Genomic DNA, 17,934 nt, shown 5'->3' with positions numbered 1-17,934 from the left:
CTCTGAACTGTAGTGTAATCTTTTTCCCCTCTTATTGTGTTTTTTAGGACATGAAATCTTAGTAGGTGATTGGGAGCGACTATGAGGTGAATGGGATATATCTATTAGGCATGCCTGAGCAAAGCTAAGTACAGCTTTTGGATTTATAGTGTTAGAGTTAGTCGTGTCATATTATGTCATTATCGTTTGGGTCATCTTTCTTTTTCTTCATTAAAGCTTTTGTTTCCAACATTTTTTAAAGGAGTTAGTTTATCAAATCTACATTTTGAATCCTATGAGTTTTCAAAGCATTGTAGAAACTTTTATCTTGCAAGTAATAAAATATTCACTTTCCCATTTAACATTGTTCACTCTAATGTATGGGGGCCTTAACATTTAACTTGCATGGGAGGCTATAAATATTTTATTTTGTTCATTGATGGTTTTTCCCACTATACTTGGCTTTACCTTATGCATTTTCATGTTGAAGTACCCAAGCTTGTTCAACAATTTCATGAATTTGTGCTTATCCAGTTTAACACCTTAATCAAAATGTTCCAATCGGACAATGCTAAGGAATATTTTGAGAAGGATCTCACATCTTACTTCGAAAAGTTTGGAGTTGTTCACCAAAGCTCTTGTGCTCACACTTCGAGCAAAATGGAGTAGCAGAGAGAAAGAATTGACACATTGTGGGAGTTGCTAGAAGTATTCTTTTTTGCTTCCCATGTGCCTATAAGATTTTGGGCTGGCATAGTGATGATACTTACTTATCTTATTAATCGTATGCCTTCCAGGGTTTTAAGGTTTAATTCTCCCTTCAGTGTCCTTTCTCCAGACCATGATGTTTTCTCCATTCCCTTGCATGCTTTTGGATGCATTTGTTATGTTCAAGTTCCTAGTTCCCAAAAACATAAGTTTGAACCCAAAGCCAGGAAATGCATTTGATCCTAGTAGTGGCATCTGATTTGTTTCCATGGATGTCACTTTTGCAGAGCTTGTTCCCTTTTATAGCCATCCTTTTGAGGGGGCCCTCTATTGATTTGTTGCTTCTCCCCTACCCTTACCAACTTCCATTAAAATTTGTGTTAGCTCTTCTTCAACTCCTTCGGCCCCTTTAGTTGAGTCTCCTAGCTCCCCCATCCCTGCTCCTCCACCTCCTCCTAGTCCTCTGTTCACTATACCTCCTATTCTTCAAAGGTGGTACCAACAACAAAGGCTAAGACATGCATAGCTTGTTCCCCCATCTCCGGGTGAGTCTCTAACACTTCTAGAAACTGAAGAGTGGATAGGTCCTATACAACCATCACCAATGCCTTCATTCCCAAATCTTGACCTACCCATTGCAGTAAGAAAAGGTAAAAGAAAATGTACTGGCTCACTGTATTTCCAAACACACCTCTTACAGTTTGTTATCCCATTCCTACTACTCCTTCCTAGCTTCCATTTCAGCCCAACATGTTCTTAAGAATGTACTAGTAACCTTGTCTAAGCTAGAATGGAGGGATGCTATGAGGACTAAGATGGAAGCACTTCATAAGAACAATACTTGGGACATTGTAGATTTACTTGCTAGGAAGGAGCCTATTGGTTGTAAATGAGTTTACACTATAAAGTATCATGCTGATGTTTGGACTGAGAGGTATAAAACCCGCCTTGTTTCCAAAGGCTATACTTAGGTGTATGGGATTGATTACGACTCTGGTGGCTAAGATGACATCTGTGAGTGTTTTGTTTTTAGCAGTGAGCTATAACTGGCCCCTTCGTCAGTTTGATGTCAAGAATTCCTTCTTGAATGGTGATTTGACTGAAGAGGTGTATATTGGAATGTATGGTAAGGAGATGCAAGGTAAGTATGTAAATTGAAGAAATATCTTTATGGACTTTCCCCTTGTGCTTTGTTTGATAGATTTTGAACCAACTCTTATTCAATTTGGTTATGCACAAACTTAGTTTGACCATACTTTGTTTCTGAAGAGGAATTCTCAGGTCATCTTCCCCATTGTATATGTGGATGACATTGTTGTTACATGTAGTGGTACACAAGAAATTCATAATCTCAAATGCTTTCGTAACTCTAAGTTTGAGATTAAAGATTTGGGGAGTTGCGATATTTCTTGGTTATTGAGGTTGGCAGATCTAATGGAGAGGTTTTCATCTTCTAGCAAAAGTATGTGTTGGATCTTCTCTTTGAGACTGGGAAGCTTGGTGCCAAACCTGTCTCCACTCCTATTGATGTGATTCATAAGCTCTCAGTTAATGATGGAGAGCTCTTGACTAATAGGGGAGTGTTTCAGACATTTCTTATGCTGTGAAGTGTGATTAGTCAATTTATGCATGCCTTGTAAGATACATGTGGCTACTGTAGAATGGGTGTTATTTCATCTTAAAGGAACTCTTGAGAAGATTATACTCTTTGCTCTTTGCTAAGCATGGTCATATGATGTTAGATGCCTATGCAGATGTTGATTGGGCATGTAGTATAGGTGATAGAAAATCCACATCGGGTTATTGTACCTCTCCTGAAGTAGTCAAAAGCAATTTGTGGTTGCTCGATCTTCAACTGAGGCAGAGCATAGGGCTATGGCCCATGGGGCTGTCATTAACATTGCTCATAACCTAGTTCAGCATGACAGAACTAAGCACATTGAGGTAGATAGACACTTCATATGACAGAGAGTAGCCTCAGAGGAGGTTCCTAAGGCAAAGCTCCAACACTATGTAAGCAACTTGAGAATGATTGACATCTATGCTTAGCTTGAGGGGAATGTAGAGAGGTTGGGCTGAATGAGCCTTAGTTTTGTTTATCTATTCAGTAGTTTTTGTTTCAACTGTAGTGGGCCTTCTTTATGGGCCACAATACTTAATGTTTCTTATGTTCTTTGGGTCAGCCACCTAATTAGGGGCACCCATATAATTCTGCATCTTTTTTTTTTATCAATACTACAGTAACTTTTATTAAGAAAAAATATTATAGAAAGATACAATTTGAAGGGAGGGCTAAAAACACTTAACCCTCCCCAACATTAATGGTCAGATTACAACACAGCCCAAAAAAGATTTGCTCTTCCCACCAATTGTTTGGCCAAAGAGTCTGCCAGAGAATTGGCACACCTCTTGGCCCACTAAACCTGAACTTGCATGTTTCGAGTAATCTGGATGATTTTCTTTTTTTCATTTGAGAACTTCCACAGACTAGAATCTTCCTCCTGCAACCTGCTAACTGTCAGCCTAGAATCTCCTTCCACCAACAGATTTCTGATTTTTATAATTCTGCATCTTCTAATATTCAGCATATATAAATTGATTGAGGGATAGAGAGAGGGACATGATTCAGCTCTCCTCTCCTCTCTTTTCTTCCTCTTTCTTTCTCTTTCTCCTGAACATCTTCTTCCTTCTTTATTTTCTTCTCTAAAATCAGGATTTTTATTGGGTTATATTTCTTCTGAAATTGAAATACTACCTTTAAGATAAGTTTCCTGTAATCTTTCAAGTTTTTTTTTTTCTGTTTTTAAATACTTACTAGACTAAGGGGTTGTTTGGTAGCAGCTGAATAGCTTATTGCTTTGCTTTTTTATTTTTGTTTTTTGATAAGTCTTATTGCTTTGTCTTTTAGTGAATAAGTTATTAAGGAGGTTATGAGCTCCTTAATGACTGGAACTGAACTTGGATTGAATGATACAAATATTTTATTATTAATTATCTTGTCCATTGACAGACAGCAATGTCATTTAGTTCAATCACTTCATCCATTATCAAATGGACCCTAAGACATATTTAGGTTATTCAAGACCTATTTAGAAACCTTATTGAGTTTATTTTTCATCATATGTAGGTTAAAGAGTCATTATATTTGGGTTAACTGACCTTTAATTCAAGCTTGATTATATCATCTTACACTGCAATGTAAATGTGGTAAATTCTGTTGTATGAAGCACACATTTGGTATAGGTGAATAGGAAATGGGGTAAAATCACTTCTCTCCCTATGCATGTGTGTGTACTAGCTTCCTAGGTTGATTAATTTGGTCCAAGTGTTTTATCTTTATTTTCTCCTTTTTATTGTGCTCTTCTGCTTTTGAATTTTTAGTAAATTCTCTTTGATCTCTTAGATCGGTGCATCTAGACTGATTCTAGGCAAACAAGAGAAAAAGGCTTGAATAAATGTTGAGGAAGTCTAACCGTTGGCTATCCTCTGTTTGGATTATATTTATATATTCTTAATTCATGTCAAATTGCTAAAACACCTTTAGAAGGGGTTAAACAGAAAATAATACATCTATATGCAAAGTACATCTAAATCTATGTATCCAGATCAGCTACATTTTCTTTAAATGATACATCTATATGCAAAGTAGCATCTCTAGCATTTCTAAGAAGATGTACCTTTTCTCTCTTCACTAACCCTAACCCCTTGATGTTCTAAATTTCTAGGTTCTCCTTAAGTTCAATGTTCCTGAAGAACAGATTGCAAAAAAAACAAGGTGGCATCGAATAGCTATGATACGCAAACTTTCAAGTGAGCAGGCTGCATCAGGGGTTAAGGTTGATCCAACAACCATCAGCAAGTATGCACGTGGACAGCGAATGTCATTTCTTCAACTTCAGCAGCAGACAAGAGAAAAATGCCAGGAAATTTGGGATCGCCAAATTCAGAGTCTTTCAGCTGCTGATGGTGATGAAAACGAGAGTGACTCTGAAGCAAATAGTGACCTGGATTCCTTTGCTAGTGACCTTGAAAATTTGCTGGATGCTGAAGAGTGTGAAGAAGGGGAAGAAAGTAATTATGAACCCAAACATGATAAAGAAGATGGTGTTAGAGGACTTAAAATGAGAAGACGCCCATCGCAGGCTCAGGCAGAGGAGGAAATTGAAGATGAAGCTGCAGAAGCAACAGAGTTGTGTAGGATGCTCATGGATGGTATGGTTGATTTCAGTTCCTAATCACTCTCTAAAGATGACTTTAGAAATTTGTTTGCCAATTCATGAGAACATTTTGGTTGTGACACTGAATTTTGTGAAGAAAATGCAGCTGATAAATAAGCAGAAAATAACAAGAAAACAAATATTTACAATGAATTACACAATACTATTTAAGAGGATCTTTTCTATAACTATGTTTTTGCATTTTTGTTTTAACTGAATATTGAATTTGAAATAAAAATATGTAATCTTTTATTATTACATGTTATATGTATATATATTGAATTATTATATCAAGCAAGTGTTTATTTGATATTCGATACAGGGAAATGCTACTGCCAAAATAATGCCTTAGTAATGCCATGTGATTTGCATGTAAAACAACATTTTATATTAGAAGACTTAAACAGGAGAACTTCCTGTTGCATTAAACAAAACATGCTTTGGCAGTATCTTTTTCCTACAATTACCTATCAAAAAAAAAATCTTTTTTCCTACATACATACATTACTTTGGTTTTTAATTTTACATAACTTATTTTAAGGTAAAATAATTATTTTTGAGAAAAGGTAAAGAATAGAATTTCATTAATCAAAATAACCATGTACAACTAGAGGCTGTACATTAGGAATATATACAAAACCCTAATACTGACATCCCTATACAGATATTCCCTGCCTGTTTACAAAGATTATTAAGACAAAATGTGAGCTATAGTTTCTTCCTTTAAGTAGTCTATGAAATGCCAGACATGAATGTAGCTTTCCAACTATCTTTTAAACCACTGAATCTACTGAATTGCTCTTTTGGAAGTTCCTAGCATTCCTCTCTCGCCAGTTGCCACAATACCCAGAACACAGATGTTGATACTATATCCCACACAGTTCTTCCTCTTTTGCTTAAACCTTTTCCCATCTCCAACCCCTCAAGATAAAGCAATTATGATTATTTAGAGAACCATTATTTTGGTATTTAAATAATTGAATTAGCTAGTAAATTGTGTAATTGAAGCCTTGTTAGTTTCTTTTATTCTTTTTTTCCTCTTTGGTGGGGAGTGGAACAAGGCTCCAATGAGTTGTTTTGAGAGAAGAAAAAGGAATTTTGGGGAGATGTGGATACAAATAATAGATGGTTAGGTCATGTGCATAGAAGACCACCTACAGAACCCATAAGGAAAAGCAATCAGTTACAAATCACTTATTCTATATTTCTACTATAAGGACAAGGGGCTAATTCTACCCATGTCCTTTTTGGTCTACCCCTTGTCCTTCTAGCCCCTTCAAATTGTAACAGGTCACTTATTCTTACGAGTGCTGTTGATGGTTTTCCATGCACATAACCAAACCATCTTAGAAATTTCTATTAGTTTGCACATGTCAATTGAAATTTATATGCCAAATTGCTTGTAATTATGAATATATGCCAAATAGAATTGAGATTATTTTTGAAAAAAAAAAGTAAAGCATAAATGCCAAGTCAGTATTTAAGAACAGTATGGACATGTTTTTTTACCAATGGAATAACTACTTGATTAATGTTGACGTTAAGATAAATTATAGAAGAAATGGTCTTTGGAACACCATGATGAACAATTATGAAAAATCATTTGCAGATGATGAAGCTGAGCGAAGGAAGAAGAAAAAGACAAAAGCAACATGGCAAGAAGGAGGTTTGGGCTCTCAATTAGGTTTTACTTCTGAAAATGCAAATCAAACCAAAAAAAGTTGTGGGGCCAAGCAGATAATTCGTACAGTCCAATCTGATGGATCATTTATATCCAAGGAGAACATCACTCGTGGGCCAATGGAGGTAATAGTGAGTCACTCAGCCTCCTTGATGGACTCTATCCTCAATTGCTTCTCTATTCTGCTTGCGTCCTACTTGTTACACAATATAGAGATCATACTTGGTTTTAGTGGATAAACCATCAAATAACATAACAAAATGTTTCTTCATTTTTCTGGATGAAGGTTGAAAAGATGAAATCAAAGAAAGGAAATGGGAAGAATGGTGTACTGAAAAGGAAAGCTAAAGTAGCAGGAGACGGAATTAAGGTGAGATCGTGACTCGCCTTCTCTAGCTAGCCCCATCTTGGTGTTTTTATCTTTTTAGTCAGTTAATTCCAAACTATAAGGACACTAATCCAATTCAATATGTATGCAAATTTAATTGGTGTTGAGTTTTTGGCTGATAACATTTGTTTTTATTTACAAAGCATATTTAGAGAGTTATTGGCCCAAGGCCCATTAGTTTATGTTTAAATTTAGAGTGTTTACTTAGTTTTTACAAGTAGCCGACTTACTAAAAGCATACTTGTCTTTGTATTCAGTTTTATTTATGAGTATATAAGCTAATGAAAGGGGTGGCCAGGTCTAACTTTTGGCTTCTCCCCATTCTCTTCAACTTCCCTCCTCTTCTCTTCTTTGCACAAACCTTCTTTTTCTTTCTTTCCTTCTTTCTTTCTTTCTCTCTTTCACAGATTTTATATCAAAACAGAATTTTTGCACTTTTCTACTTGGTATCAGAGCAAGTTTAGGGATTTTTTGAGTTGTTTCATCATGCAGCCCTAGATCGGATGGCTGCATGATGAGGTAAAGAGCTAATCGAGAAAGTCTAGGGTTTTTGGATTTTTTAGTGGATCTTCAATCCCTTGTAGCAAGTCTAGGGTTTATCTCGAAAATTAGGAAGAATTGGAGAAAGGGGAAGAATTTTAATTTAGTAGGACTCTAAATTTTGACCTAGGAAGTGACGCTCTAGCTTTTTAGGGTTTCTAGATGTTTTCTAAAGAGGGTGGTTCAAGTCCCAATCTTTTTGGAGGCCTCTAGAGGGAGCGGTAGCCTCTTCTCTTCCTTCTCCTGCTCCCACGGAGAAGGGAATCTTTGGTGGGAGGGGTTTCTAGGGTACAAGGAAGGTGTTTGAGGTTTCTAAAGGAGATAAAACTTTCTTTTCATCTCAGGTTGGTCTCCTAATCTGTTGTAGGAGTTATGGAGGGTTGTGGAGTTGAAAATAAATCTGTAGGTGAAATAGAATTAGGTGGAGGTGTTGGTGACCTCTTTGGGGTTGGGACCATCACTACAATCAAGTTGGATGGTACAAACTACTTAGAATGGTCACAATCTACAAAGATGGCTATTGGAGCTTATGTAAAATTTGGGTTTGTCACTAGTGAGGGGAAGAAACCTAAGACTAACTACTCCTGGTGGGTACAGGAGAACTACGTGGTGATGATCTGGGTGTGCAATTTCATGTTACGCCATATAAGTAAGAACTTTCTATGAGATAACACAGCTAAGGAGATTTAGGATGGAGTAGCAAAAATCCACAGTGAGAATATTGCTAGAGCCTACTAGGTGATTGCTACTAGGCAGGGAGATAAGTTTGTTGTAATTTGTTTTTCAGCCCTCAAAGCCTTATGGCAGGGGATAGATCATTTGGAGACTGTGGTTTGGGAAAGTAGCAAAGATGCAGCAACTTATCAGAAGTTGGTAAAGAAGAATAGAGTATTTAAGTTTCTAGCAGGACTTAACCCTGAATATGACATTGTACAACAACATATTATTTCCCAAGATAGTGTAACTTGTATGCCTTTGTGTCTGGAGAAGAGAGTAAGAGGAATGTGATGATGAGAAACCCAGGCCTTAAGTAGTTAGCTATGGTTAGCACAGTGAAGCCTAAGTTGAGTAGGGATAAGAGTGGACATGAACCGAAGAAGGACAAGAAGGACCTGATTTGTGACTACTGTAAGAAACCTAAACATACTAGAGATACTTGTTGGAAGATTTACCCACACCTTATATCGAGTTAGCTCAAAAACAAGAAGGGAAATGTGAATATGACAGTGACTAGTGATTTATCAGGACCACCTACCACAACTTCTCTAAAGTCTGTTGTAGCAGCTACATTGAGGGCCGAATTGGAGAGATATGGGTAGTTTTTGGGTCAGAGATATAGCCAGTTCCAACTCATTATTTGGTGGACAGCAAGGTGCAGGTGGATCAGGAGGTAGTCATTCTACTTCGTTTGCACATACAGGTAGTTCACATGCCATTGCAAATTACGCATCCACTACAAGTAAGGGGTAACCTCTCTAGATTATAAACTCAGGAGCCTAAGAACATATGACCAATATTACTCATAAAAAAAGAACATATGACCAATATTTCCACCATCTTTGATTGACACGAACCCAGGTACGCCTCTTGTTTCCTCTGATGGTTTAGTTCCTATTGATACTACTACCCCTACTCCTAACACCATTGCATATGACCTAGATCTCCCTATTGCACTCCAAAAAGGGAATAAGAAGTGTATTGCTCATTGCATCTCACACTATCTTTCCTATAGTGGATTATCTCCTTCCTATTGGACCTTCCTTTCCTCCCTTGACTCTGTGTCTATACCCAGGAGTGTTGTGTTAGTGAGGCTCTCTCCAAACCTGAGTGGAAGACAGCTATGTAGGAGGAAATGAAAGCATTGATTAAAAATCAGACATGGGAGATTATGGATTTACCTGATGGCAAAGAGATAGCTGGATGTACATGGGTTTATACAGTGAAGTACAAGGTAGACGGAAGTATAGAAAGGTACAAGGAAGGGCTGGTTGTAAAAGGGTATACTCAGACTTATGGCATAGATTACTTGGAGACTTTTGCACTAGTGGCAAAGATGAGTTCAATCCGGATTCTCCTATCACTAGCAGCTACATACTCTTAGCCCCTCTTCCACCTTAATGTGAAGAATGCTTTTCTTAATGGACACTTGCAAGAGGAGGTGTACATGGATCTACCGGTTGGCTTTTACAGTGATGTAGCTAAAGGAAAAGTATGTTGATAAAGAAATCTTTATATGGTTTGAATCCATCACCCAGAGCTTGGTTTGACAGGTTTAGAAGTGATTTGATTGTATTTGGCTATACTCAAACTCAATTTGATCATACTTTGTTTGTGAAAAGGAGGGGATCATTGGTGTCAGTACTGATAGTGCATGTGGATGACATTGTAGTCACAAGAAATGATCTGAATGAGATTGATACCTTGAAGAAGAACCTACACAAAAAGTTTGAGATTAAGGATCTTGGGGAGCTGAGTATTTTTAGGGTATTGAGGTGGCAAGGTCCAAGCATGGGATTTTCATCTCACAGAGGAAGTATGATTTGGACTTACTACAAGAGCTAGGAAAGCTTGGGGCATGAATAGCCAATATACCTATTGATAAGTACCACAGGATAAATGCTTCAGAAGGTGAGCTAGTGAAGGATGTTAGAAGGTATCAAAGATTGGTGGGCCGGTTGCTATACTTATGTATGACATGGCCAGATACTTCTTATGCAGTGAGTGTGGTGAGTCAATACATGCATGCCCATTGACAGGACACTTTCCTATTTGAAGGGACACCCAAGTAGAGACATGTTGTTTGCTGACCATAGACATTTGAAGTTAAAGGCTTACACAGATGCTAATTAGGCAAGGTGCTTAGATGACAGGAGATCTATATCAGGAGTTTGCACTCTTGTTGGAGGTAATCTAGTGTCATGGAAGAGTAAGAAGCAATCAGTTGTAGCAAGGTCAAGTATGGAAGTTAAATATAGAGCCATGGCACATGGTGTTTCAGAGCTCCTCTAGGTCCGATACATGTTAGGGGAGATTGGAGTTGAGGCCAAAGAAACCATGATATTATAATGTGGCAATCAAGCAGCAATTAACATTGCCCATAACCCAGTTCAGCATGATAGGATGGAGCATATAGAAGTGGATAGACACTTTATAAGGGAAAGGGTGACACCCGAAGAAGTGTGCTTATCATATGTTGCATTTGACTTGCAGCTTGCTGATGTTCTTACAAAAGATGTTGCAAGAAACAAGCTGGAGCATGATCCACGCAAGTTGGGAATGTGTGACATCTATTCCCAACTTGAGGGAGTGTTGAGTTTTGGGCTGATAGCATTTATTTTTGTTTATAAAGCGTAGTTAGAGAGTTATTGGGCCCAAGGCCCATTAGTTTATGTTTAAACTTAGAGTGCTACTTAGTTTTTACAAGTAGCCGACTTACTAAGGGCATACTTGTCTTTGTATTCAGTTTTATTTATGAGTATGTAAGCTAATGAAAGGAGCAGACAGATCTAACTTTTGGCTTCTCCCCATTCTCTTCAACTTCTCTCCTCTTCTCTTCTCTGCACAAATATTCTTTTCCTTTCTTTCTTTCTCTCTTTCACAGATTTTATATCAAAACAGAATTTTTGCACGTATGCAACCAACACCAAAAACATCAGTTATGTTTTCTCCTGAATCCTGTGCACAATTTTTAGTTCACTACTAAACTATTTCCATCTGTTTTATATCATCAGGTTTAAAGATGATAATTATGTTACATTTCATGAAAAGATGAAAAATTTAATGTTTGTAATAGTAATTTCATTGTTTCATCAAATTTGCAGGCAGAGAAAATATCAAGTAGCACAGATGCTATTGGCATCCAAATTTTGATTGTTTATTAGGATCTACACTTTGTCTTCAGCTAACTGCTCTGGCAAAGTCATTGCCAATGCTTTTTGTCTGCAGAACATCACTCAAGGAAAATATAACAGCATTTTTTTTAACAGGAGTGTCAAGTCACAGGTTGAAGTAGTTTGTCTGGATATACTGTGTGAACTGCATGACATGCATGCGCCCATGTTTGAATGATGTACAAGCACATGCAAAAATATACCTTATAAATGTTGTAGAACTTGCTGTTAAGAAAATATTCAAGTTATAAGTTTCCCACATTTTATATCCAGGTTGTAAGATGTGGTCATATTCCTCACATGTAAATTTTATATCCAGGTTATTAAGGAAAAGAAACATACAGCCAAACCAGTAAGAGAAAGTTTTGTATGTGGAGCATGTGGTCAGGTATGTGATTGAGGTGCATTCTTTTGCATTGCCATAAAATAATGAAAAATGGTTTTTAACTTACAATAGTGATTGTTTACCTTTTGATGTACCAGTCAGGGCACATGAGGACCAACAAGAACTGCCCTAAGTATGGAGAAGACTTGGAAATACAGGTTGATAACACAAGCCTGGAAAAAGTATCAGGAAAATCTACCATTCTTGATCCTTCTTCCCAGACCCAGCAAAAAGCATCAGTGAAGAAACTAAAACAAAAGACTGTGTCAAAGGTTGCTACTGTAGCAACCTTGGAAAATGCTGATAAATTGATATTAAAAGCAAAATTCCCCTCACCGAACCTCAAATGTGGTCCTGTTGACAAATCTTCTGAGAAAGCACTACCTGGGATTATGCAGAGTTCTGAGAAACCCATCACTTCTGATGCTGAAACTGGGACTAAACTTATTACAAAGATAAGTAAGATAAAAATTTCCAACAAGATGAAAAATGAAGATATCCAGGTGGAACCTCAGAAGCCATCCATTGTGATACATCCACCAACAGAGGCAGATAGAGATCAACCTCGCAAGAAAATCATAATTAAGCAAACAAAGACAGTTGCTAATGTGGACCAGGTCAAACGGGAAGCTAGCTCTGGACTGGGTGAAGAACGTCGAAAGAAAAAAAAGATGATTGAATTGTCAAGTTTTGAGAAACATAGAGAGAAGGAGAGAAAGCAATTGGCTGAAAAGGCATCAAGGAGAAAAGCTGCAGAAGAGAGAAGATTGTGGGAAGAGGAGGAAAAGAGGAGATATGCAGACAGGTTGAGAGAGGAGAAAACAAGGAAGCTTTATGAGAAAAAGAATAGGATGCAGGAAGAACGAAGGTTAGCTGAGATTAGAAGACATGAAGAAGCCAGGCAAAGGGAGATGGAAGAACAGGAAAGACAGAAAGCAAAGAAGAAGAAAAAGAAGAAAAAAACAGAGATGAGGAATGAATATTTAGAGGAGCATAGATCAAGTAGAAGTGATCGAAGAATGTTAGAGAGGGACCGTGCTGCCAAGAGGTGGCCTGTGATTGAGTTGGGGAGGTATGCCGCCGAATATGCCCCACAAACAAAGCGTCGTAGAGGAGGGGAGGTAAACTTTCCTTTTCATCACTTATTCTAAGTTGTAGGAAATTGTATAAATGGTGAATCTAAAACTTAAACATGATTCTCTGCCTTTTGCACAACAATTTATGTCATGAACCCCAATTTTCATCAACTTCCCTGATTTCACATCCAAAAGATGTGAACAAATGATATCATTAACCCATCTATTATTACTGATATTTTGCAATATGCATCTGATAAGTTGTGCTTGCACACAGGTTGGGTTGGCAAACATCTTGGAGAGCATTGTAGAGGCCCTTAAAGGTCAAATTGATGTATCCTATCTGTTCCTAAAACCAGTATCCAAGAAAGAAGCTCCTGACTACCTTGACATCATCGAGAATCCAATGGATCTCTCCACCATTAGGGAGAAGGTGAGGAGGATGGAGTACAAGAAAAGGGATGACTTCAGGCATGATGTGTGGCAAATAAACTACAATGCTCACAAGTACAACGAGGGGCGCAATCCTGGTATTCCTCCTCTTGCAGATCAGCTCTTGGAACTCTGTGACTACTTGTTGGCTGAGAAGGATGCCCTCTTGACTGAAGCTGAAGCTGATATTGCTTGAAAAGATAAGTGGTCATTCCTAATTCAAAGCGCACCCATTGGCCTACTGCAAGCCCAGACCGTCCCCATTTTTTTTACTGGGCTTAATGTGAATACATGGCTTATGGGTTTGTGTAATTTTATTTATAAAGGTAATTTAAAATTCTTGTGTCGAAATGCTTTTTCTTAAAGTGTATGTATTTATTTTGGTCTCTGTTTCATTTACTTTTCACAGGGAAGGCTTTCACATCTCCATTCACTACCCGATTGGATGAGCCTTCTTATATAATATTAATATATTCTTCTATGAAATGTATATTACCAACTAAACATTGATTGGTGGGTGATGGATCTTCCCTAGATAATGCTGTCTACAAAATCAATCGGATCCTAAGACTTAAACGTGGTAATGCATTGCCATGGCCCGTGGGGCTGGCCGAATCCTTTATACAGTAATATGATTGATTAATGATTATGTTGTAGGTTATGGGGGCTCTCACGTTATAGGTTGGTTAAATGCCTGATTACACCATGTCACTGATAAGGGTGCTCATGACTGCATGAGTGTCGCTTGGAGCCCCTATTTGGCTTCGGCATTACATTTGTGCGACTTAATTGAAGGTTCTAAACTAACAAATGAAAGGATAGAGCGCCAGTGCAGTGCTGAAAGATTTAACAAATTCGAATGATACGTGACCTATGAAGTCGCATGGGTAGGTATCAAGGTTCAAAATGTTGATATGTCCGATACGTCCGCTACTGGCATATCGGGCAGTATTGATTGTTTTTTTTTAGTTTTTTTTTTAAATCCAATTCAGAGGGTCGGTTAATGTCCATCCACTCCTTGAACCGGTCAAAACCTCAATTCACCCTCCGTAGGGGTGTATCGGAAAATTCTCAATACAATACATATTAACCGATATAGGCCGATACATGTCGCTTTTCTAAACTTTGGTTGGTATGATTCAATTTGGGCTAATATTTAACAGATTATCCATTTCAACTGAAGTATTGAACTCAGCCTTAATCCCAACTCAACGCATTTAGCTTAGATTCTCATTAATATTGTTTCCCTCGACTTAATATTTAAGGGCATGTGGTTTTGGTCCCACTTGTCGGATTATCAACAGATTAATTCTAAATTTTAGCAGTTATAAGATCCACATGAAAATTTATTTCAGTTCTTCCGAAGCTATAAACAACCCCCTGAGGCTTGAGTCAGTGTTGATCTTTAAGTGTTTCTTCTCTGAAGAAAGGAGAGATGGGGCCACAATGAAGAGGAAAAAGGATATCTCCTCCCAACCGCCACATGTGCCAAACTTAGAGGTAATATGGTCATTTTCTATGCCAGTTGTGAAAGTTTGGGGGGAATTGAAAATTTACATGGTTGAGGTAGTGAAGGATACCCACGTAGTTTATGAGGATTTTCAGAGTTTACCCCCTTTTTTTTCTGCTTCATGGAGATATACAACGGAAGGTAACCCATCGGCTCATCCCCTTAACCCCCAACTCTGTGATTCCATGTCCGTCTCTTCTACAACGAGTCAGAGATCATACCAACTGAGCCACAATGAGTTGGTATGTTTACCCTTTTAAATTGTTGCAGTTATAAGAACCACATGAAATATTTATTTCAGTAACCCATGTTTATAAATGCTGAAGCTGTAGTTATTTGCCCTACAAATAAATCCCCTGTTGGCATTTAGGTACGTTCCGAGTGCAGCTAAGCTCTGTTTGTTGCCATGTTTGTTGCAGAAATGCCTTTCTGTACATAAAAAGAAAGAAAAAAAAAGAGCAGGTCCCGACTCCAGAATATAATAGCTTCAAAGCAGTTAGAATCAATTCCCAGAATTCCAATTTTATTGTGTTGACATTTTAGTCCTCTTTAGGGTCTTCATTTAACTTTGCATTAATATCTTGACATTTATTTTGCATTAAAAATCACAAGGGTCGATGGGCTCATAAAAAATGAGCAAAGACTAGCTTTCTCGTTCCTCCAAAGCTAGAAAAGACGTAAACCACTGTTTCCATGGAGCATCTTCTTGTTGTTCAATCCATGACAGAAAAGTACTGTCCAACAAACAGAATACGTTCACATAGAGGAGTTGGTATCTCACTGGAACAAAGCGGAAGTTAGCAACCTGTAGGAGTGGCCACACTCCTCCCTCCAAAACCAAGGCCGGAAGGAAATCCCTCTTCACATCTTCCTTCACCTCAGCAACGCTCTTGCCAGTCGAGAAACCCATATAAGTGAAAAACACAAACAAGTCCAAGGGTCCAAAAATTATTGCATCCAGTGCAACTTTTGTGGCAACAGACCGCCCTGATTTTGATTGTAGATGAAGTCTCATCCTGATGAATCTGTCCAAACCCTCATACCTAAAAGAAGTGCAAACAAAAACAATGAAAAAGAATGCCTTTTGAGCAGATGTTCTTTCTTCTGATTATTATATGTAATGAGCTATAAAACGATTATATTCTGAGGCAATCTACTTATCAGACAAGCACTGTATTTTTCATTCTAGATGTTTTCCTTGTGACAATGTTACGTGGATAGTCTATATTCCATGATTGTCGTTATTTTTATGCTTCAAATGGGTGAGAAAATAGGATGATTTGTTGAAGATTCATATAATAGAAAAGGGGCACATACAGCCCAAAGAAGTACTTCTCCATTATTTAGAAACTTGATATTAAAGGAGCTTCCCTAGTTGCAAACACTATGGGTCATTGCTTCAGAATTGCATTTTGAATGAATGTATGGAAAAGGTAAAAAAGAAAGGGCAAAAGGTAGACACTAACCAGAAATGGCCAATTGGTCCAACAAATCCAAACCCAAACATGCTTGTGATTGCTACTCTTCTCCAGTTGATTTTGAATTCTTCGTCTGCATCCTGCTTATAAAGCAAAGATTATAACAAGATGCAAGCCACCAACGTTGGAGGCATGTATACCAAAGCAAATGCACAACCTAAAACCAGAGAAAATTTAATGCTAATGTTTTTCCAGCAGTTCTTGGGCATTTTTGTGTTGGTAGAAACAAACATGGCTAAAATTACGGGAAAAAAAACTGCTACACCTGGATTTCAACTGGGAAAAGGGGGGTTTGATATCCCCTACCTTACCACTCGGCCATGCCATCAAACAATACATAATAGGTGGAAATGTTTCTTTTTGGGAAGATTATTGAACCTTTCCTTGATAGAATCCAGTTCATTCCCTTTCATTGATTGTATTGTACAGTGTTTTCTCTTCTATTCAACTCTAGAAACCAATGCCCCCCAATAGGTAATTAGGTAGTCTAGATCAGTTTATCCATGCAGATGTATGAGGCAAAAGACGCATTCTCTCTATGTGCCAGTTCTAAGACAGATAATCACGCATAACTCCAGTCAGAAATAGATTCAACAACTAGATGCAAGAATATGCAACTTGAATATCCACACTGTCAAGAGTCACTAATCTTACTTGTAGAAAAGAATATCACCACAATTAGAAGAAACACTGGTTCCATTGTTCAATATTTAAGCTGCAGGTCAGATACAAGATATCAGGCACTAAACCTTGACAACTCGACAGGATCAATTTCATTCCAACAGAGCAGTTCTTTATTGCTAATGAAGAAAATGAAAACAACTAGCTCTCGTCTAAGGACTCAAAAACAAAATTAGTATTATACAAAGGCATCTCGATTAGCGAAATAATGACAGGAACCCATTACCTAAAACCATGAACTACAGCCAAAACAATAAAGTGATAAACCCCAAATTAAATGAAAACGGGAATAATTGTAAGGTCCGATTGGAGGTACTTACAGAGTTCTGACGATATTTTTCCTTTGTAGAGTGAGTGACCGTCGTGGCGGCAACGTCTCCAACTCCCCACAGGAATCCCGAGCTGACGATCTGGGTCTTCACTGGATGAACAGCCAAGCATTTCTGGTACCATTTCCATAACCTCGACATCATATGCAACTCGCAAGACGAATGAATTTGAGCATTTAATACATTTATATACAGAGACAGAAGAAAAATGAAGATATGGGGCAGAATGATCCTGGGCTTATTGAAAGAAAGATGCAGAGAGAAAGTTGGTGTCCATAGCGCCCTCTTTATGATCTCGGCTTGACGCGAGGTCTGGTTACCGACTATTCTCCCCAACCCCATCATGTATATCCTATTGAGTATGCTAGAGTTACAACGAGGATTGAGGAGGACCATTGCTGCACTCATCATCTCCATTGACGTCTGCAAACAGGGTCGGGAAGATGGGTTTGCTGCACGGCCCGTCCAGTGAAGGAATTACATGCAAAGTGCAAACCCACCTGGCCCACACACGGCACTCACCCACGTCTGAAGTGTCACCCACGTCCAGTGTATAACTATAATAATCCAACTTTCCATATAGAAACAATATATAAAAGCAATTAGAAGTAATTTAAAATTATATAAAATTGTTTCTAGA

General features: G+C 37.9%; 2 protein-coding genes across 10 annotated transcripts in view; one reads left to right on the top strand and one right to left on the bottom strand.

Moving 5' to 3' along the window:
• Positions 1–13,800, top strand: part of LOC104595190 (transcription initiation factor TFIID subunit 1-like) — a 164,059-nt gene extending 150,259 nt beyond the window's left edge. For 7 of the 9 annotated variants that reach the window (XM_088897675.1, XM_088897669.1, XM_088897674.1 and 4 more), the window contains 6 exons: positions 4,413–4,899; positions 6,514–6,716; positions 6,872–6,955; positions 11,723–11,791; positions 11,887–12,909; positions 13,142–13,800. In XM_088897675.1, coding sequence (XP_088753801.1) covers positions 4,413–4,899; positions 6,514–6,716; positions 6,872–6,955; positions 11,723–11,791; positions 11,887–12,909; positions 13,142–13,492 — 2,217 coding nt within the window. In that variant the 3' untranslated portion in view covers positions 13,493–13,800. The remainder of the gene's footprint in view (positions 1–4,412; positions 4,900–6,513; positions 6,717–6,871; positions 6,956–11,722; positions 11,792–11,886; positions 12,910–13,141) is intronic. The other 2 variants (XM_088897676.1, XM_010255805.3) reach the window with 1 other exon arrangement.
• Positions 13,801–15,285: 1,485 nt separating this feature from the next.
• On the bottom strand, positions 15,286–17,815 carry LOC104595189 (uncharacterized). Its single transcript, XM_010255804.3, has 3 exons — positions 17,286–17,815; positions 16,273–16,364; positions 15,286–15,849 (listed from the first exon to the last, which is right to left on the bottom strand). The coding sequence occupies exons 1-3, from the start codon at positions 17,709–17,711 to the stop codon at positions 15,450–15,452; spliced, it is 918 nt and encodes a 305-aa protein (XP_010254106.1). The 5' UTR covers positions 17,712–17,815; the 3' UTR covers positions 15,286–15,449.
• Between the last annotated feature and the right edge of the window lie 119 nt (positions 17,816–17,934).

This window comes from Nelumbo nucifera, chromosome 2 (assembly GCF_055504915.1).
Source record: "Nelumbo nucifera cultivar China Antique chromosome 2, China Antique-T2T, whole genome shotgun sequence".
Lineage (NCBI taxonomy): Eukaryota > Viridiplantae > Streptophyta > Magnoliopsida > Proteales > Nelumbonaceae > Nelumbo > Nelumbo nucifera.
The sequence above is the reverse complement of the archived record's forward strand: the minus strand, read 5'-3'. Positions and strand labels throughout refer to the sequence as shown.

Bases quoted from the DNA above. Each gene is read 5' to 3' on its own strand.
- LOC104595189 (XM_010255804.3), bottom strand. From the start codon at position 17,711: ATGGAGATGATGAGTGCAGCAATGGTCCTCCTCAATCCTCGTTGTAAC. The intron at 16,365-17,285 runs GTAAGTACCTCC...CTTTATAAGCAG, and splicing joins AAAAATATCGTCAGAACTCT to GATGCAGACGAAGAATTCAA. The intron at 15,850-16,272 runs GTTAGTGTCTAC...CACTTCTTTTAG, and splicing joins GGACCAATTGGCCATTTCTG to GTATGAGGGTTTGGACAGAT.